This window comes from Papilio polytes, unplaced genomic scaffold (genome assembly GCF_000836215.1).
Source record: "Papilio polytes unplaced genomic scaffold, Ppol_1.0 DF824270.1, whole genome shotgun sequence".
NCBI lineage: Eukaryota > Metazoa > Arthropoda > Insecta > Lepidoptera > Papilionidae > Papilio > Papilio polytes.
The window spans coordinates 2,225,573-2,249,051 of NW_013524934.1; the positions used below are offsets into that span (position 1 = coordinate 2,225,573).

General features: G+C 32.7%; 1 protein-coding gene across 1 annotated transcript; it reads left to right on the forward strand.

Annotated features, from left to right (window-relative positions):
- Positions 1-9,374: 9,374 nt before the first annotated feature.
- Positions 9,375-18,434, forward strand: LOC106105228 (fringe glycosyltransferase). The gene is made up of 8 exons (XM_013285509.1): positions 9,375-9,837; positions 12,346-12,394; positions 12,651-12,753; positions 16,172-16,319; positions 16,776-16,861; positions 17,310-17,380; positions 17,467-17,644; positions 17,999-18,434. Exons 1-8 carry the CDS (start codon positions 9,544-9,546, stop codon positions 18,051-18,053), a joined length of 984 nt encoding a protein of 327 aa, XP_013140963.1. The 5' UTR covers positions 9,375-9,543; the 3' UTR covers positions 18,054-18,434.
- Positions 18,435-23,479: the final 5,045 nt, after the last annotated feature.

Below are 23,479 nucleotides of genomic sequence, written 5' to 3' on the forward strand. Positions count from 1 at the left end.
GAGTCGCTTTGTACAGCCTCTTAAAATTACAAGTCAAATTACCTATGATCGCACATGTTCAAAGTGCCTGCAACAATGCTCTAGCAATATATTGCCAGTGAGCTATTGCGACCAAAAAAGTAAACGAATTTTGTCTCCTAACTAAAACTCCTATTTAACTTCATGTATGACAGGTTTACTTTACGTAATACTTATCTCGATCATGATTAGCTTAAGGTGTGAAACTAGCAAATAATCTGAACAAACTTTTATCTTATTAATTAACGAATATTAAGTATCAGTTTTCTTATTTTATCCATACGTTATCTCAATGGTAAGGGCTCAGGTGCGCGGGAAGTTTTCTGACAAGATTTCTAACATTCAGAGCCTGCACACACCTAAAACTAAAATATCGCACAACTGTTTAGTCTTGCTTTGATTCCTATGAACTTATAGGGAGGTGCGCATACTACTCTATTTTAGTTGTACAACTAAACTGTTGAATGGGCTACGAAACAATTGACAATCATTAATCGTACAACAATTGTGCGATAGTTTAGTCAGAGGTGTGCATCCGCTCTAAAATTTCAAGTAATTTAATATTTATAAACGTAAAATATCTCATCTACTGAAACTAAAATTTTACAACGCAATATGGAATAAAAAGTCGTCGCTTTTAGACGAAAAGTTATTTCGGTTTTCGTACGAGTATTTGAGAATTTTTATGTTGTATGTACAAAAGTTTGTTAACACCGCCAGCGATGAAATGTACGGAAAATGGACACAGTTTATTCTATAAAGTTTAGAACGTAAACAACATTTAAAAAAAAAAAAACAATTTAACCCTTAACTTGGCAGAATTTTATTTTTTCGAATATCAAAATAATGTTCATAGCACTTAACCTTGATGACCCAAAGTGTTTAGAAAAAAAAAATTGATGTATCTCTACAGATACACTAACAAGAAAAGGCCAATACAAATTTTAGTACATTTAAGCATTTCTTTAGACATCGTTCTTGTTGAGGATTAGAAGCCTTTAGATTCAAACTCTTATACAATTGTAAAACAGATCCATGAGTAGACCATATTAATAGCCATAGTGGTTATATCCACTGAGTTGTGAGGTATTTTTGATTAAAATTTTGTTTATCTTAAAATTTACATTCAAAATGGAATTTTCTTTATCTAAAGACATTTACTGAGTCATTTATTTTACTTAAATGTAATAAAATTTAATTACAAAAGTCCCAACCTGTAAGGGATCAGATATTTTATAGGTTATTTATTAGGTGCATTGAATGGGAAACGATGTGTGGGTAGAAGCAATAAAGCTATCAGTAATAAAATGTGAGCATTAACCAATGCACAAGTCTTGTATGCGTGCTTCCGAACGAGTTTTACGTACTGGTTTACATCAACAAAATCAATATGTAGAACATTTTATGCACCGTTAGTTATCTTCTATAACTATACATCTATACATATAATAAAATTGGAATGTCTGTTTGTAATATCGAAAGAAAAATTCCAGATTTCGGGAAGATGATGTATTTGCGTTGTTGATAACGAAAATCGCATTTAAGATTGTCTGTCTTTCTGTCCGCAAGCCGAGCTTGTTCCGAATAATCTCCGAAACGTCTGGGCAGATTTTTACCGGACTTTAACAGAAAGGTAGCTGTCATAGACGAGCATATTAAAAGCTACTTTTTTATCTTAATATTGCGTTGACGACATCACGGGCAACAGCTAGTCGATTATCTTATTGAATTTTGCGACGACAACGTCAAGTTGAGGCATTACAATACGAGTATAGGCACACAACTAAAGTTGTTAATTTAGCTGGGAATCATAAAGACCTCCTTAATACAGTGGCGGCGTTAGGCTGGAAGCGGTTAGTCCACTGCCCAGGACGCTCGACAGAGAAGGCAGCAAAATACAGCAATTTACATAGTTCAATATAAGCCTGTTTACAGCAATAGCATGGTAAAATAAAGGTGACATAGAAATGTCTCCCACATCTTTAGAACCACTAACACCCCTTATATTTGAGTCCTATTTTGACAAGCTATTCTGCACTCGTATCATTAGTTATTTTAAAAAATTGTACAACCGTTTGTCCAAACTTTGGTCATCCTATTACACAGTTCTACAGTAGTTTAATAGGTTTCGATTTATTTAAGTCAGCGTAGGTCGGTGTAACAGAAAGCCGCACCGAGGGAAGCCGGTGATAAATCATAGAAAATCCTAACTTAAGGAGAAAATTTTCATCTGACGTCATCTATTTATCTGTTGGCCATGAAAGTTTGTAACCGTAGTATTTATAAGTACGTTATCTACTATTTATTCAACATTAATAATAGAAAATAGATAGTGTTAGTAGTAAAAAAGTATATTAAAGTCGTTAATTGCATTTGGGAGAGTCTTTATCATAGGATATTAATTTTATTACATCAAATATTTAAAAAATAGATTAGGTAGATCCGGATATTGGCAGCTATGACATTTACAAATATGTGTATACTAGCTTTTGCCCGCGACTCCTTCTACATGGTAATAAAAACAAAAGTAATAAGCCTATGTGTTACTCTAAACCACGCTCTACATCTATGCCAAATTTTATCCAGATCCGGTCATCCGATTAGGCTACAAACTTTAACAAACATCCATCCTTCTGAACTTTTGAGTCATATTTCATACTAGTCATACTATTACTAATGTTTTTTTAGAGTTTGTAGCCTTACGAATTTCGATGAAATTTGGCATAGATGTCGACGATAGTCTGAAAGAACACATAGGTTACTCACTTTTGTTTTTTTTTATTATACGCGGACGGAGTCGTGGGCGAAGGCTAGTTTATAATATTACTAAGATTTAAGCGGTCATACATGATATGGTAATAAAATGTATGCGTAAAATACCTACGTAAGTCTCAAGTACGGGACAGTGGCCGATAGGTCCTTATCTTAAGTGCGTATACTGCGTACACAAAATTTACAATGGGCATTTTGTGCTGATGCTTGTTCCACTTGGAGAGTGCGTCTTCTGATTAATGACACTTTACAGGGTGTATTTGTCGATGGACTGAAATAGTTCGCACTCAATGCAGTTGCAATGAATTTAAAGAAGTACATACGTTATTATACCACTTTTTATTTTTGGAACATGCTACGTTTTTTAATGGTTAATAGGATTTCAAGAAATTCATGATCTATTCATCGATATTCATATGTTTTCTTAGAATAAAAGCTTTATAAACCAGACAGATTATTCTAAATTATTTTTTGTCAAGACTTTGTACAGCGAGCAGTTTTTATTTTAATCGCAATGATTTTTATTACGTTATGTTTTGTTTTACTACTTAGGGTGAGTTGCATCGAATCGCCGGTTATCGTAAAAGTTATAGTTATAGTTAATAGGGTTACAAGTGCAAAAACATATTCTCACAGAGGTTTTATGTGTTTTTCGTTTTTACAATGGAAACATTTAAACCTGAATGTCACTAAAGTGTCAAGTTGGTGTCAAGAATGACATTTACGTAAATTAAAATGTTTGGAAATTCATGTTTCGCCGTACATATTTATGTATCATCGCATGGTATTTTATAGTGACATAAACTTTTTGCCCACGGAGATGGAGAAAATGGCAAACTCTTGTGAAAATAAACTAGTTTGGGCCATTATTGAAACTGTATTTACTTTACTACTCAAATATGTAGCAAAAATGAAGCAATAAAATTATACAAATATAAATGCATCTTATTTATTTTCCATATTATAAATTGTCCTCTCAATGCATATTGTAAATTGTCCTTTTATGGAGGACATTTTTTTAAATAAGAGAAAAAAGCGCTGTTGCTATGGCCTTAGACACTCGAAATTTGTCCAAACTGAATGTTTGGCCAAATTTCGAGTTCCATCTTGGAAATCCATTATTTCCGAGCACGCAAGACTTTATTCTTCTGGATTACGTATATGATAATAGTAGAGATTTTCTTTTTCCATTACTTTTCCATTATTTGTACTTTTGAAGATAAGAGCTTGTGACAGTTGACACTACCGAACTGACACTAACCGTAACGCTAACTATAACCGCCCAAAATCGGGCGGTTATGATAAGTGTCAAATATGACGTCATTTTGACCAGCGCAAAACTGGTGTAGCGAATATCATGAACATCCGAAGACGTAACAATCGGGAATGTGCTGGTTAAGGTTTATAGTTAGCTAATGTAACTCACCCTTAGTAAATTTTAAGGTTATTCCAAATATTACCGTTACAAATAATTTTAACTTTAACGGTAACCGGCGATATGGTGCAACTCACCCTTAAAGTTTTAAAATACAGTAGATAATCTAAATTAATTTAATAAAATCGATCTCTTATTACACTGACATTGTATGTAAGTCCCCTTACTAGTAAAGAGGATATTGAAGCATCCGCACTCGAGTCAACTGCGCAATGGCTGACTTCACAACTCGATATCTTTATGAATTAAATTATAATATTAACTAGCTGTTCCCATGCGACTTCAACCGCATAATCGCTTCATTTTATTGTTCAAATTTGTCAACTTATCAATTGCAAATGTCAAAATGTCATGACTTGATGTCAAACCATGGCAACCTTTCTTCCTTGATGGTGGCAACAACTTATGGTCTCTTTCCCACATTAGGGTTTTTATCCAAAATATTTACCCGCTAAGTTTAACAGCGTGATAATATATAGCCTAAAGCGTGACGTAAGTGTAGGGCTTTTTATTAAAAAATGAATAATTCAAAAATATGCTGTAATTGCTCACATGTTAGGCAACAAAGAAGTGTGTGTTTACGCTTTATTATAATAGTATAGATGAAGTTGTGCTCAGGTAAAGTTGAGAATAGTGCATAAGCTACTTACTTAATAAATAATAATAAATAAAATACTTTTTTAGATATCAAGAACGATCGCAGACAAAAGTATAATAAAATATTATGTTTCAATACTTATGAAAGTTAAATAAAAATACTGAATTTCCCTTCTATTCGTTAAGAACTAAACTATATCAGTTTATTACTTTACTGTTTCGATCACATTTTAAGTTCGAGTTAATTGCGTTCTCAGTGCAACTTGACACTTAGACCGGACTACCCGCAGAGTTAAGTTTCTAGCGCCGAATCAATTTGGAGTCGACTCAGCGTGCTCTTCCTGGTAAAACTTTGTAAAGTTGAATGTAATAGTTACGTTTATTATAACGAAATAATTTTGTAGTGTTACTATATCATCTTACTTCAATGTATTCAAGTAGAAAAAGGTCTTTGACAACAAATATTTGCGATATTGTGGTTCTATTCACCTTGCTTGTGTCTAAACAACTAAAGATTGTGTAGGACGACAGTATGGTTTCAAAACATACTATATTATGACTGAGTAGGCTATATTTATAACTATATTTTTTTTAATCAGCACGGACGAACTCGCGAACTACAGCTAGATATTAAAAAACTTTTTTGTAACCGTACTTTTATCCGCATGTCAAGGTAGGCGCGTGTCCGTAAGTTAGTTTAAGGGATAATAAAGTTGTCGATAACAACCCTTATTATAAGGTTTCAGAATGGCATTGTTTACATAATTATTTAAAAGCTTTACTGACCCACGTTAAACAAAGTTTTGTCGATTAGTAATTTGTTGTGTCCGAGTTTACTTTGGACACAACAATTTACTTATTTTGTAGATGTGGCCCCAAAATAACTTAAAAAATTATTAAATAGCATTCGTTACGAATATTTTTTTTACAATCGTTGTTCGTTTTTATTTATTTAATGCGAGTTAATAACCCGTTAGATAACTTCGAATCTAGTTCGTAATCTTCATAACAATAATAAGCTTATAACGTACTAAAGATATCGAAATAACAGCTTCAGTGCACTTAATTTAATCTTTGACAAATACGTCACGCCGGTCAGACTAACGTCAGAATAATCCTCATCCTCTTACTGTCCCAAGACCTGAGCGAAATGCGATGAGATTTAAAATAATTACTAAACGAAGAGTCATTCGATTCTATTATAAACAGAACTTAGACAATTTGTAATAATGATATTTACAAGTCCTCTTGTCATAGTACAATATGAATTAAAAAATCATCTTACTGAGTACATCATCAACACGAAGTTATTTACATAAACTGTAACAATAATTCATGTAAGTTAAAATAACTTTTGATTAACTTTACAAACGAATCTCAGAATCTGGGATATACAAAACAAGACATCGTTCAATACTACATCAAAATACGGTACCTAAAATTATTTGTTGTTCATAGATTTTATTTAGTTTAATCAGATAATCAATCAGGTACATAAGAAATTTGTCAAAGAAATAATGAATGACCATCAATAAATCTACGCATAAATGACATTGAATAAGGACGTGGTAACTTTTATTTTATAGTCTTGCGAAACATTCTTGCTAGAGATGGGGATGTATTATGAGATCGTTCGATACACCGAGCAGATCAACGTCAGTCATCATGAATTCATATAAATTGGATAATGTCCGGAGAGCCGGCCGCGCGACGCCTGCGCCGGACGTCACCAATCTGAACGTTCCCGCAAGTGCCGATAAATGCCCGGTGTAATGTACCGTTTAATCCTATAATGATCCGTTTCCGAAACCGAAAACTTGTTTGGTTTCCACGACGGTATAGTAAGAACTTAAGTAATATCCTTTGCGTTAATGTTAAGCCAAATTTGTCTTACGTAGGTCATCTAAATGTCAAAGTAAAATTGAACGACCTGACTAATCTTGATCTTACGTTTTATTTTTTTTTAATATTAATTATCTTATTTTAAATTACTATTACTTATATTTCTGTATATATGAATATCTACTGAATGATTTTAAAGCAAAACTACAACTGATTACATGCTCTGTATTCATTTAAAATTATACCAAAGGTAACTTGAACATTGAAGTAACTGGGCTATTTTTATTATGACGAAATCGACAATATCGCTGTAGCATACGAGTATATGGCTTTTGACAGGCATCATATTACCGAGCCTATTCAGAAAGGAAGTTTAACGTTTGACTGGCCAAAGAATATCGGCTTTTACTTTTAATATCGTCTTGCGTACTCATACGTAAAATATGTACGTTGTACCGTAGCAAAGATAACAGCTCACCGAGCTTTGCTCGCTTCATTGAGTTAAAAGGAAAAGTTTCGACCTACGCTATCACTAAAGATAAATCAACGTAAGTTTATGCTTATATTGTTTCTTATATTATTAACTGTTTTATTTATGTTTGTTTATGATCTTAGGTTTGGCTCCGGGGTTTGAGCACTTGACTTGTAATCTACAGGTCTTGGGTTCGAATTCCACCATATACCAATGTGATTTTCGTTTTTTCGAATTTCATATGTACATAATTTACCCGACGTTCTTATGGTGAAGGAAACATCATGATGCAATATGCATATCAGCGTCGAAATTCAAATGTATTGATGTTGATTATGGCCAGCCACCCCTTTTAAGGGTATTCTCCAAGCCCCTCGGCGATGATGAGATGAGGTGAGATGATGATGATGATGATGATTGTAATCTTTCTTTCTTAATTTCAATAAACTTAACTTACGATCGCTTCAAACCTTATCTTCCGATTATTTTTTTAAATCAAACGTTGTTATGAATGTTCTGAATGATAACTAATTGAATTGTATGGTTCCATGCCATTGGAATGAAAGGATCAAAATCTTTAGTTCCCACGGCCATTGGCGTGTGCAATGCGTAATGCACGCTTCCGCAATTAGTGATGGGGTTGCATTCGCAGTTCTCACTACCAGTACGTCATTGTTACTCTCCCCTTTTAAACAAAACTTCACAGACAGAAGTCGAGGGTTATTCTTGATTGTATATTAGGTAAGGTTATAATATTGACGTTAAATTATCACTTCTCTATAAGGTGTCTTTTATGTGTGTTAAGTTTGAAATTAAATGTCTCGATTTTTCTTCAGATTTGTTTGAAGTAGATGTACAATATATGAATAGTTAAAAAGCTTAAAATTTTAGGCCGTTTTTAGTTTTACTTTCTTGGTCCTAAACTGTTTTATTAAGTGCTTTTAAAGATTTTTAATAAAATTGATGAACGTTACTCTGACGTATAACATGAGATCAATTAATATTAAAACTAGCTTTCGCCCATGACAACGTCCGAGTGGAATTAAAAAAACAAAACTGAGTAGCCTATATGTTCTTCCAGATTATCCTCTACGTCTATGCCAAATTTTATCGAAATCCGTTCAGCCTTTTAGGCTACAAACTCTAACAAACATCCATCCATCCATCTAAGCTTTCGCATTTATAATATTAGTATCATATGATTATATTAAAATTCTGTTCGCGTCCGAATCCCGTCGTAAGAACGGTGACTGGAGAGCCTTAGTCATTACCCAATTTAATTCTTTTGGCATCTGTTTGTTGCCAGGTCGTAATCAAAAATATTCTCTTTAAATAACTCTTAAAACTAGTACTTGTTTTCGTACAAATGTCCACAATTATACAGATTTTTTATAATTTTTAATAATTTAATATAGACCTAGGTTTTCGATGGATCGATTACAAAAATGTTTTCTTCGCATGTTTTTTATGTCTGATTAATTTTATTTGGAGGAAATATTAAAAGCGAAAGAAAGAAGATTCCAAGCTATCGGATTACAAGAAACTTTCTTATCGCTGTAACACTAATGCGATCCGTCGACCAATTAGTGAGGCGAATTAAGATTTTTTTTTGTTTCTATTGTAAATCTCAAGTTTTAAAAATTGCCCCGTCAGCTTCGGTTTCGGGACAATTTCTCCACTCATTATCTAATTTGAAAGAAATTTAATGGCACAATGACTGGCTGGTAATTTCATTACCACCCACGGCTTAGCGGCGGTGTCTCACAGTGGTAGTCCACCAACCTACCATAACAATAGTTTATTGTACGCATTGAAAATCAGAACAAAAATAACGTAGTAGTTTCTCACACTTAATTTAAGATCAAACCAAGGTTGAAAGCGTAATTAATAATGTAGCAACATTAAAGTAATTATAAAGAGTAAATATTTATATTTAAATTACCTATTTCAATATACAACATGCATCTTACATTAACCAAGTAAGTTGTGTAGACTGGCGATTTAAGAAAAAAAAATGTTGATTCACATTAAAATAAGGTAAACAAATATGAATTAATATCTTTCAAAGTTATAGACAACAATTACGTGAGCCATTGACACGGGTGTCGCTGCCGAGGTGCAACAGGCGCACGCGCAGGTAAGCGCAACAGGTTGGATAGAGACAGCACGATCGGAGTTCTCGCTCACAGCACGTGGTGGGGCAGGTCTGAGTCGCGGGCGTATGTTTGCTATCTGTGTTACATTTTTCTTTAGTTTAGAATCGTATTCGCTCGTGAAAGGAGTGTGTCGAGTTCCAGTAGACTTTGATTGCTTAGTGATTGTGGTGTTTCGATATAAAAACAGATGAGTGTCGAGGTGCTAGGCTTACGACATTCTCGGAGGCGCTTTCGCGCCAGCTGGATCTGTTATGGGTGGTCGTAGGATGATAAAAGCTGCAGCGGTGCTGATAGCTTTAGGCTACAGCAGTTTGTTAGTTTACCAAGGCGGGGTAACTTTCAACTTCCAAGAAAATCGACAGGGGTCCGTGCAAGTGTCTGATTTATCGATCGAGCCCGTTACAAAAACAAATATCTATGACAGTGTAGTTAATAAGAATATAAGTTTAAATGACATTTTTATAAGTGTGAAAACAACAAAACATTATCAACATACGAGATTGCCAATTATTTTGAAAACATGGTTCCAGTTAGCCAGAGATCAGGTAATTTCATTTTTAAAGCTGATATAGTTCATATTCATTTTTAACATTTAGGGTATATTAATCAACTTCTATAAAAAAATCACTTGAATTTCCATAAAAAGATAGTAGTTACACATATACATATTTGTATTTAATGACTTTTTAAGATGGATAACACTTATGTGAAAGCTGATAACATCCTATATCCTTATTAAACATATATTTATTTACTTAACATTTGCAAGAAATACTTAGCCATTAATCAAATAACAAATAAAGCATTAACAACCTGCTAATTAGACTAAGCACAAGTTGGCGTATTTGGATTGTCTAAAGTTCATAAACGTTGAATAAACAGAGAATTTACTTTGATAATTATATGTTGTTTATACGTATTTGGGATCTTTTCTTAGTAAAGATACAAAGATGATTGCTAGACAAAATATTTATCTTTATTTCCTAGTGATATTCCAAGAAGAAATTAGGTAAAAGCATAGAAATGGAACTAGATTAAAGGAAAATGGATCATCATAGAAGGAGACTTAATTTGTAAGTCTATTAAGTAGAAACATTCAGATTTAACTGAGGTATATACAAAGTTCTCATTTGTTAATAAGGGGTAAGCAACAGTAATTGTGTATGCATCGTAAAATACGAGCAATGTATCTTGTTTTATTGTTACTTTATCAATTTCAAACAAATTTTAAATTTACGAAACATGTATTAAAAAAAGCAAATAAAATAATTAAAAATTACGAAATAAGATTTTATAATGCCACATTCTATTAAGAATTGTTGCTAAGACAGGCATTTTAAGGTCAAAACATTACAAAACCGGAACATCTTAATATTCTTTCTTTATCGACGACAATGATGTCCACAGCTGCAACACGAAGCTGATAAACCAGTTTGTTTATCGTCAACCGTTCCCCATCTATCTGCCGCCAGCATCTGCTTGTAACGTTATTTTCTCGCAAATTAAAAACAAAACTTGATCACCATGATAGATCTTTTAAAGGAAACGAGAACGACATTGTTCAAAACTTGTTTAAACAATTAAAACGTTTTTATTAAAAATGACAACATTTCCATCGTATGTTAGAGACATATTGTTCTTTACGTTTTTTTCTTTTCAATGTACATTAATTACATTTTAAAAGTCGAAAGACTCCAGTTAGAATACCACGGGCACTGGAAATAAGATGTTTTTGTCACAATAATTCATCACTAACAATATAATTTTCAAGTCTGGTAATAAAATTCATAACTTTTTATCACGTTCAGACTCCAAAAATCAATTTTCTCAATTAACGTATGGAATTAATTAGACAACATAAAAACACATTAAAAACCAACAAACGTATAAAACCAATAAGAATATACATATGCCATTATAAAAACAAATACCCCTTTTGTAAAGTTTACATATATTGCAAGTAGTTTAACCACGCATTAAGTGAAACCTACCGCGCTATAGAAAAGCAAACAATGAGGAACGGTCCGAGGCCAGTCGTGCTGCGCCCATTGCCTTGCGTTTCCTGAATCTGGAGCGTGCATAATCGACCGTTAATCCTGCTCGAAGGACCAACATAAATAACTATTGTGCGCGAGCCCTGCGCTTGCGCAGCGCGTGGCCCAAAGGCGCGCGCCCGACACGTGACTTGATTTTATTCTTTCCCTATAGTATTTTTTGTATTGCATTCCATTGTCTAGTAGAATTTTATTTATTTCGATTGTTCTATTTTAATGAAAATACGTGGGATAAATAATACATGTGTTTAGGATAATATTACCTTAAGTAATAAAGCAAAAATATTATGAATTTGTGTTATCTACCAATAAAAACCTTTACTTTAATATTCCACGCTTATATCAGCTTATTATTAGTTATTAGATATCTATCAATCTGTAGATTTTTTTTTATAATAATAGAGGTTTTACTGAACTGGGTATCAAATTATTTTTTCTTTTACAAAACTTAAAAAAATAATGAAGTCTGTTATCATCTACATAACTTTCTTAATTCAGCGCTGGTCAATCTGGCGTAGACTAACATTAAATATCATTACTTATAATAAGAACGCATAGTATTACTAATAACTCTCATATTAACAATGGTAATAAGAGAATGTAATCCTGTTTTGTCTCCGCGTTATCTTAATTAAACTTTAACATAAGCGACTCAGGTGCGCCGAATGTTTACTAACGAAGCTCACCCTTAACTGGAAGAGATAACATTTGTTTTAATAATGATAATTGCGTCGAACCAGACGCGGTCGGTAACAACGCATTTGCTCTGTGAGTGAACATGTGTACCGTTATATACGAAACCACTAAAAGGGAAAAAGTAATAAATAGCTAACTAGTAATCAATAGCAGTTTCAACATATTTCGTATACTGGAGTGCACTCGCTATGTCTTATTTGTAAAATTAGCACAAGATAATACAGAAATATAAATTCTATCTATCCTAATTCCTTTTTCATCCATAGAACATATATTTTTAAACAATTGTTTTATTTGTTTTAGACATGGTTCTTTACGGACACAGACAATCGCCAACTTCAAGACCAAACTAGTAAGTTAAAATTTTAAATTTATTGTTGCTATATAACTTTTACGTTAAATGAAAACTAGCAGTTCAAATGGAAATCAACTTTATTTATTAGGCTTTAAAGTCTAAAATAAGTAACCAAAAGACATTGGCACGACGTTGTTTTGCAACGAGAGCTTCTTAAAACTTTTGAAAAATACTTAAATCACATTTATTCGCTTCCATTGGAGTTCCACAACTTGTGAGAGAGCATTTTTCACATCTTTATTTTTGTTTTCAGACGGTCACATGGTTAACACAAATTGCTCAGCGTCGCATCAACGCAAACATCTCTGTTGCAAAATGTCTGTTGAATACGATCATTTTCTGGAAAGCGGTAAAAAGTAAGTATACGCGCTATATTTAGTAGCTATCTTAATTATAAAGATATCGGAACAAGTGACAACCCTTAGGAGATCTCTATTCGGCAAGAAGAATAACTGAGCATATGTGGTGTGTGTTTTGCCTCGTTAGTTAGTTGAAGAAGGTTATTCCTTTGCGAGTCTTATTCCCACCAACACTTTGAATAGAAGTGACTTACTATTTTTCCGAACATTTATGAGTAACACTCGCATTCCACTTCAAAAAACTCAACACTTAATACAGAAAACATCACCAATAGTATCACCACATTCAACTCAGTCAACTTTTCGCTACAGATCTGAAAGCTTAAAGCTTATTTAGCCTGGAGCATTAACTTAAAGTGTATAATTATGACATGACAATATTCGGCGCCCGTGATAAATTATATGCTGTCTCGTTATATAGTCCATCAAAAATGTATTTCCCAGCAATTATAAGGCAATCAAAGCGTGGCCTGTTAAAGCTCTGATACGATTCATGTTATTAATCAGCTCTGTAATTATAGCCGACGTTCATTGCTATGTTGCAATTAACAGGCGCTACAGATGAAAACGTGAACTTATGTGTCTAAATTAATCAGAGGATAAATCTTGTAGTGAAATTGGAACGTCTAATTTTGTCAACTCTATGCGAATGAAACGGCTTTCAAATGATTCGAGATCAAAATTTTAAACAGAAATTCTCTAATTTTTTTTTTTGTCTTTACATTAAGAAAAAATATTAAAGTAATTTATCTGTGGTAGAATATAAAAACAAATATTAATTTGACTATCTTGACATTCTTCGAAACAAACAACAGAATTTATTTCAAATATTTCCTTTGAGAGTTTTGTTCTACCTGAAACAAGAGCCTCTCAACTTCTGTTTTGAGAAGTTTGAATAAATAAGAAAATGTGTGTAATTGTTTGACAAAGGTAAAACCGTATCGAAGGGTTGCTTTTGACGTGCTCAATTTTGTACGTTATTTTTCAGATAACTTTTATATAATAAGGAAATATTTTCTCGGAAGTAGCTTTAAAATACCATGTATTTTTACCGCACTTTTGTAACTCAAATTTAATACATCACGCTTTCTTATTGAAATGGTAGATTCGAATGACATTTTTATACATTTTTTTAAAACATCTTATGATTTTAGAATGTTAATAAAAGGTCGAATATCAAAACGCATTTTTTAAATTAGCACTTACACATTCAAGGACACATAGTCAAGTAAAGTAAATTTGAAATTTAAAATAAATAACAATATTATCTCGGTGTAAGTACAAAACCTCCCTTACGAAAACATCGGTCGGTGGTCAAAGTAAAGCGTGAATATTCTACGCCCGAAATAATATTGAATTTCCTCTTCAAAAACCATTAACGGATGTTGTGTTTATCTAAAACGAACAAATATAAAAAGCCTTAAGCAATCACTGTATTGAATCCTAGTCGTTAACTGAATTTAATAGTCGATATTAAAAAACATCTCATAAATGATTAGAGAAGTGTACTCATTTTATTAAATACTAGCTGTTCCCGTGCGGCTTCATCCCCACGAAATTATGAAAATTATATTTTATTGTTTACATTTGTCAAATTATCAATAGCAAATGTCAAAATGACATGACATGACAAACCTTAGCAATCTTACTTTCTTGATGTTGTCAGCAACTTATAGTTTCTTTTCCACATGATGGTTTTTTTTCCAATTTATTTACCCCCTAAGTTTAATAGCGTGAAAATTTATAGCGTTAAGCGTGACGTAAGTGTAGAACTTTTTATTAAAAAAAGAATTGTTCAAAAATATGCTGTAATTGCAGACATCTTACGTCACAAAGTAGTGTGTTTTTACGCTTAATTTTATTAGTTTAGATAAAATAAATAATTTGTAATAACAAAATCTACTAAGTCATAATAAAAATTTAATGTTACTATTGGATTTTATGTTAAGAAAATCGCTTGATCAAAGATTTTGTGAAGAACATTTTTAGGTAAATTTTAATAAAAGTTTATGGATTTTATTTTCAAGGGACGATCATTTTACGAGGGTTCTGTCGGCGTGAAAGGGTATTCGTTTATATATTAAGCTATATGCAGGATAGGGTAACATTACTCGCATTAATCCTCATTCGCTTTATACATGATCTCAGCAAACTTGGCTTCTAAATTATGTTACAAAGCATTTATTCTTTTCGACTTTTTTAAAAGGCACAATTAACATGCACATGTTTTTATAGTGGTTGAATGCGCTAGTAGTAATAGTAGTAGCAGTAGTAGTAAAAGTCAATAAACTCTTATACCTACATGAAATTTTCATCAGATCATATAAACCATCATTAACAACTATGTACTCCTTTTTCATACATCTATCAGCCGTCATATCTGACTCCACTCCAATCCATACTTTTCTCGGTCTTCCTCTACCTTTATAGTCATCACATAAACCGAAAAGTTAACGATAAAATCATAAATAAATTAATACCACCTTTTTTAACTATGCAATTGTATTAGAAATTCATAATGAAATACTTAAGAGCCTTTAAGACAGAGTAACCCAACCACAGTATTACAGCTTCGGTTTCTTTAAATTGCATATCCGATATTCGGTAATTCGATATAAGTTATGATTTAGCGGGTACGTAATTTGTCGTGCGCCATGTTGCGAAATGCGGTATCGAGTTGCGCGCGCGCAGCTCCTGTTATTTGTGTCGAAGGTAATGCTGGCAAATTATACAGCGTCGATAATTATTTTGCTACACCTGGAGCAATCATTTCGCACACTAACATAACTGCAACTAAGTAAATAATAGCGTTGGCTGTGTGTAAAAGTATTATGTATATGTATACTATTATAATAAAGCGTAAACACACTACTTTGTGGCGTAGGATGTCAGCAATCACAGCATATTTTTGAATAATTCTTTCTTTAATAAAAAGCCCTAAATTTACGTCACACTTTAGGCTATATATTTTCACGCTGTTAAACTTAGGGGATAAATATTATTAAAAAAAAACTTTCATTTGGGAAACAGACCTTTAAGAACAAGCTGCCAACATTAAAGAAGCAATGATACTATAGTAACCGTAACTTTGACATTTGCAATTGTGAATTTGGTAAATGTAAACAAAAAAATAAAGTTTTTATAATTTCCTGCGGATAAAGCCGCATGGGAACACCTAATTTTATAGTCAGCAAATAATATTCTTAGTATTTACAATGACAATGTAATAAGGTAACCAAATTTCTTAAACTCACTTTCCTCTGCCGTAATAATTGTTAAATATCGTCGTATCTATTCTTCCATAGACATTAAGAGGAATGATAAAGTTTTCATACATGTATATCAAAAATGGAAACACTACAACAGTACAACAGTACGTTTTTCTACGTTACAATCATTATTGTTATTCCAACAGATGGTTCTGTCACTTTGATGATGACAATTACGTGAACGTCCCTCGTCTGGTCAGCATCCTCCAGAAGTACAACCATCAAGAGGACTGGTATTTAGGAAGAACTTCGGTGTATGAACCTGTTAAAATATACAAAAAACCGACAAATAAGGTAACAAAATTTTACACAAGGTTTATTTTACCAGTTATTTCGACTATTTAATATTTATTTCTGAAATGCTCTAGTGAATTGAATTAGTGTAATGCAAATAAAAATCATTGACCCCGTTGCTGAAACCGGAGAATCTGATAGCAATCTGTGACATTGTTAAAAACCGGGGAAATAGTCAGTTGTTTTTGTCACCAATCACTATGGGATTTTATTTAAAAGCCGTGTCGTGTCTGTCCTGATAAACTATGTTACAAATACGCGAAAACTTTACATTTCCATCATTTTTAATTTCTTCTTAAACCCCAAATTTATAATCTGGTTAATTTCTTCTTTAAAATTACGAATGGATATTAAATATTTTAACATCAACCCGTTGTATTGCTTGAAAGCAAAAACTACATGTAATTAAAAAAAACTATACCTTGCAATTAAATATAGAGTTTCTTTTTGTTCCAGTTGATGTTTTCATTCTGGTTTGCGACCGGCGGAGCTGGATTCTGCATAAGTCGGAGCTTAGCATTAAAAATGTTACCTGTTGCGAGGTAAACACTGTTGTTAATATTTGCTTTGAAACACATCATTTGCTTGAAAACTTAACATACGATGTAACCTGCTCTTAAAGAAATCTGAAATATTGTTATATTCTTACTAATATCCTTGTTAGAAATACTTGTTATAAATCGTAGAGAACTAATACGATCCATATGAGAAAACTTCACTAGTGATTATAAGGGGATAGCCTCTAGCTATTGGAATTTTCAGTGCCTTTTTTCCATACTTACTCGTATTTTATTGGTTAAAATATTTTTTATTTCCGTGGCCATTCCAACTTTGATAAGTTTACTATGTTCATTTTAATAAAATCTAGAACAAGGATTAAAGTTGGGATTATATTCGAATGTAAGCGTATTACTGATGATTAAATTGCGCTAATTCGTTTGTCTGATTGTTTAAATTATATATCAGATTATTTAATATGTTTCATTTCAGTGGCGGGAAATTCATAAGCATATGTGAGGGTATCCGGTTACCTGATGATGTCTCTATGGGATTTATCATCGGTAAGAATCGCCAGCAAAATGTTACGATTTTTTTTAATATTACTTTTAAACAATTGTAATTTAAATTTGATGTTCACTTGTTTTAGAGCACATGATGAAAAAGAATTTAACTCTTGTGCCGGAATTTCATTCGCATTTAGAACAAATGAAACTCTTAGTACCAGAGACGTTCCGGAATCAAATAAGCTTTAGTTACGCGAAGGCTAAAGATGAATGGAACGTAGTCAATGTGCCGGGATTTGATACGAGATACGATCCCACTAGGTAAGTCTTTGATTAATTAGTACCAGTATATTCTAGAAATTTACATGTTTGAAGAATATTTAGATATCCATTCTAAGTGCAAGAGATTAAAACATGAGGGATACAAAGAAAATCTTTTCCTTACACGTGTTTTTTATTAAGGGTACCAAATAATGACCACATTTTAGTGCCTAATTTCGATTTATATTTTAACTTTTGTTAATCTTAATTCTTAAAGAATTAATTCCTATAAACCATTGCTAAGTTAGGTCCGTATTTCAAAACTTTAATTCCCTCAAGGATTTAAAAGAGCAAATTCTGCAGTGAAGTTGCGGAAGATAAAGGAATTCAACGAATAACCGTTTATTGTTGCAGGTTCCTCTCGCTGCATTGTTTTCTCTTCCCCCATTTTAAATTCTGCCCGAGATAAGATGGTAGTACAAAGCACCACTCCTCCAATGAAATGTGTTACTTCCATCTATAATTTGAGGTTATAAACAAGTATTTATTAATTAGTGCAATAACTTTAAGTGCTTTAGCTGTTTCTTTAGTACACAATATAAAACATTGTGATATTGTTTTTTCTACTAACTATAGCTTTATAAAGACAGTAACACACAACACTGATAACTATAAAATGTATTTACTATTTTTTGTGTAATATCTGTGATATTAGATGTTATTTAATTGTAGATATAGTTAATTATTGATATAGGTAGCATTGGTAATGTTGCGTTTTATTCACTCTCAGTCAGAAATGTTATGACTTTGTTTATGTTGTTTATAAAATAAACATTTTTAATTAATTCAATAGTTGTTTGATTTTATTTATTTGCGATATAATTTAAGCCTTTCAAGTATGAACTAAATTAAACTCATCACCAGCTCACTATACGTCCCCACCGAGGGGCTCGGAGCCTACCCTAAAGTTAGGGTGACTAGGCCATAGTCAACCACGCTGGCCAAGTGCGGGTTGGTTGACTTCACACATATCTTTGAATTTCTTCGCTGATATGTGCAGGTTGCATCACGATGTTTTCCTTCACCGTATGAACGTCGGGTAAATTATGTACATGTGAAAATTCGAATAATCGAAAATCACATTGGTACATGGCGGTGTGATTCAAACCCAAGACCTGTAGATTACAAGCTCTATTAAATTAATCTAAATAATCTTAATATTAACGTGATAGTCTCGATGAATAAAGACTACCTCTACATTTCTAAATATATGCCAAATTTGATCTAGACCCATTCAGCAGTTTAGGTTTAAAACTAAAAAATGAACTCTAAAGGTAGACTCATTATTTTAACTTATACTTTTGTATTTTTTTTTAAATTCACGCGGTCGAAAGCTAGTTTTATAAAAATTGCGTAAAATCATACAAAATTTGTAAACTGTTACTTAGAATCTTATGTGAGCTATGTTTACATCTCAAGTCAGTTATGTAGTTCGATAACATCTTGATTGGTCAATTGATGTGTGTGGAATGTTGCGAATCGTCACCGCTTGGGCCCGTCAGAGCGTCAACTAACGCGGCAACCGCTGATACCACATTCTTGGAATGTAGGGTTATTGTCCTCACGATCAGGATTAAATGATGCTATTCATATGCGTAAAATAAATAAATACAAAATGCCATTTATTACATGCCATTTAAAGTTTACAAAAATATGAGTAAAAAACTATCTATACTATTATAATAAAGCGTAAACACACACTTCCTTGTTGCCTAAGATGTCAGCAATTATTGAATAAATCTTTTTGTAATAAAAAGCCTTACATTTACTTCACGCTTTAGGCTATATATTTTTCACGTTTTAATATTTTGGATAAAAACCCTAATGTGGGAAAGAGATCATAAGTTGCTGCCAACATCAAGAAAGTAAAAATGCCATAGTAAGGTAATTGGTATTTTGATATTTGCAATTGATTATTTTACACATGTAAACAATAAAATAGCATTTTCATAAGTTTATGCGGATGAAGTCGCAGGGGAACAGCTAGTTTGTTATATATTGCCAGTATCTAGTATCGCACAATAATTTAAAATTTAAAGTTATTAAGCACCTGATATAACCATACTACACGATAAATTAATTTCCGTAAGCTTAATAAGAGAGATTTGAATATAAACATTATTTTCTTAAATTTATCTCGTTTTGCATTCTGAATTTTACACAATTCCTTTCATACTGTTAATAAAATTTACAATACCCAGCTTGTTAAGATTCAAATCTGATAAAGAAATGGTAATTTATCATTCACTAAAGTGCATCAAACTTTAAAATAACCTTAACTTAGTGGAGTTAAACAAACGAAAACAAGCTTTCAAAGTTCTTACGGAAGCCTTCGTGATCGAGAAAAGATCGATTAATCGAACTGGTTAACTTAATGGTTCCATATAAACATAATTAAGGTTTCAAAGAGCGCCGTCTCCCAGCCATTAGTTTGAGTATGACACTCGATTTAATAGACCGCCATTACAACCAAAGTAGGTACCGCCTTAACTTCCTTAGTAACTAGTTTCTTTTTAAACACACTTTGTTTATTACGGAAAACTGTTTAACTAACCATCTGGAGACTCCGGAAGTCTATTTTAATTGTTATAAGTTTTATTATGTAAGAATTAAGAACGTAGTCAATATTTTGTCACAGAATTGTCTGTTTTCTTTGAATTTCTTTAAAAGATTATTTTATGACTAAATACCGTAGCTAAAACGTTTAAAAACTAGACGCTTTACTTTTAAAATAAATAATAAAGTGTGTACAGATTATATTAATATCAGCTTTATCCGTCAGGACTCCGTCCGCGTGGAATTAAAAAAAAAAACAAAAGTGAGTTGCCTGTGTTCGTCCAGACTATCCTCTACGTCTATGCCAAATTTAATCGAAATCCGTTCAGCTGTTTTGGCTACAAACTCTAACATTCTCAACACTCTAAACATCCATCTAAACTTTCGCATTTATAATATTAGTAAGATGTACAAAAGCGAAAATTAATTAAGAACGGCTCAACTCACGCTTTTATCCCCTGGTGGCACCGACTAGTTTCGGACCCTTCGGGGATCCTTGATCATGATCATCCAAGATGTACATACATATGTAGATTTAAGATTGTGTTTGACACACCCTCGCGATGCAGGTGTTTTCATTTAGAACATTTTTTTACCAATCCAATTACGTGGAGTGACTTTGCATTGGGATAATAATCGATTTAAGGATAGCTGACCAGAGACAGGTGTTCCGAATGAATTGGAGGGACCCGCCGCCGCGGCACAAATCAACCGTGTCAATCACTTTAATTAATCACAGTAAGCTACCCTGACGCACATTTTACGCTTTGAAAATCAGCTATAAGTTTACGGTCAAACTTGGTCTATGTACGAAATTGGAAAAATAGATTTTATCACCTTACATTAAAGTCTTTTATTCAGTGAAGCTTAATGTATACCGCGGTAGTATGTTTTGTTTGGGTTTAGAGACCTTTATCGGACGAAATTACTTGATATTTGTCATTTAGGCTGTTATCGTATATCACAGGAACGCTTAATGGGATATGAACATTTGATACTGCCTTAATAAGATTTTATAAGACACATTAAGTGTGTATTACAATCTAGCAGTGCAGCTTTAAAGTCCTTATTGAGATTGTGGTTTAAAATTTCACGAAATAAATTCTAAATCCTATACCAACATATAAATAGTAAGAGGAGAACTTATAGAAGCCATTTATGGTTTGAAATCAGGTTTCTAGTTGGAAAGATACTAAATTGTTAAGACGTGTTCGGATAAAATTACATAAAGACGCCGCTAAATACGTTCTTTCCATACCTAAAATGTAATGTAAAAGATTTTAAAACGCAGTTCTTTGTTTTTCATTTTAAAACTGAACTCCTAAAGCAATGTTTTACGTTGACCAAACTATTTTGGTATATAAAAAATGATTATCACATTTTAGACCAAGCAACATTGTACACGCAATATCCGGACACCTGTACAACTAACGCAATTTAATTTATATCATGAACGATCATTAGATCTCAAAGTTATAAATATTTCCTAACTTTATACTTTATAAATGTCAGTTGAAGTAGACCAGTAACTTTGATCAAATTGTGAATCAAAATATAACTTAACCAAAGGAAATTGCATCGCGTTATAACATTAATAATAATTAAGAAATTGGGTATGACAAAGTAGTTTTCATTAGTCAAGTGCAAGCTGCAACCACGTCAAAGCCTTCTGAAGATGGAGGCGACGACGCGGCACGTAGGTGAGAAATTCGCTTAATTATCGCCTTTGAACGACGAAATTCTATTTCGTGGCGGTAATTTGATGAAATTGAGTGCATTTTATAGCAACAAAATTCGCAAAACATTAATAAAAATATTGTTCCGAAGATCATAAAATTTTTAAAATTGGTAAAGTTGAAAAGATAATTGAAAATTGCTAGAAAATCACGACGGAATATTCAAGATCTGATAAGAGATTTTTATAATAAAAACGTTAAATTGCACTCGCCAATATAAGCACAAAGATACGAATAAAAATTGAATAAACCATGATTGTAGGTACCGTATAATCGGCTGCTGTGAAGCGCGTAATAACTAACTCATCTTCGAGGACCGTCAAACCGGTCTGGTGTCAATTAAGACCTTATTGGAATCAGTCCTGTATTGGGAGGACATAATAAACGTATAACAAGAATATGTCATGAGTTCTTATTTTTATTTAAGACCTGTTTTTAATAAGACATGATTATAACATAAAAAGAAAACAAATGCAATTCAGTTTTAATTTTTAATGCTTAAAATGAATTATTTTTTTAATAAATCAGCTAAAAATATCGTGTCATCAGTCAAAAAATATGTATTCAGAGTATACGAATATAATTGCAAGTTTTGGCAGTAAATCAAGCTGTTTTATTACATTTTTAGATTTAGGTTAAAGCCGCCATATTTATAATAATTATTTAAGCGTCCCTAATATTAAGATCTCCGATTACTACGTGATGTCTCATTTTATTGTTTGTAACTTGCCAACACATCTGTCTGTTTCCTTAACGAGCTTTGCTGTAGGTGTCTAGAGGTCGCTGAGGTCAACCGTGGGCGGCGTAATTTGAAAAACCGTTAACTTTTTTAAAGAAATTTATACAAATGGCAAGTTTTGGGAATACTAAAACATTGCTGAATAGACAATCACTATATCAAGTTTGCTTATTTAAAGATTTAAAAAAAAATCCAATAAACGGATCAAAAAAAAACAGCGTATCTTTTTGGATTTAACATATTATTAGTTGACGTAACTTAAGAATATAGATTTCTAAAGATAAAACAATTTGTTCTTCATCCACCACATAGTAAGGATTTCCAAAAAATAAATTTTAGGTTAAAAAACAAAACATAACGGTGTACAGACGCTGCATATCATTCTAAATCTAATACAATGTTGTTGCGAATTGACCACAAGTTGGGAAGCTAGTTTAACCACAGATAAAATATGGTCGTGCAGATAAGCAACTGGCGCGCGCAAGGCGTGACCTCACGACTGCGCCCTGCGCTGCGCACGCGCGCCTCTCACTCATACCGTTTCATACGAGGACACCACAATAACGCCGAACAGTAGACAATTCTTGTTTAACCGTACAACGGATACAGAGCAGTACTCTTCTGGCAGTAAATGTGCGTTCAAAAGCAGTACAGTTCTACCCGCGCGTGAAACTATCATTGTCCCGTGTCTGACCGCTGACTGCAGAGTGAAAGGATTATTATTAACCAACTTTGGATTTATTTCTACATGTCAGATTAGTATTGACATGATATGGTTCTATGCAGAATTATCTTTATATAAAA

Coding starts and splice junctions, on each gene's coding strand:
- LOC106105228 (XM_013285509.1), top strand. CDS start 9,544: ATGGGTGGTCGTAGGATGATAAAAGCTGCAGCGGTGCTGATAGCTTTA. Junction 12,395..12,650: donor CCAACTTCAAGACCAAACTA/GTAAGTTAAAAT, acceptor TTTTGTTTTCAG/ACGGTCACATGGTTAACACA. Junction 12,754..16,171: donor TTTCTGGAAAGCGGTAAAAA/GTAAGTATACGC, acceptor TTATTCCAACAG/ATGGTTCTGTCACTTTGATG.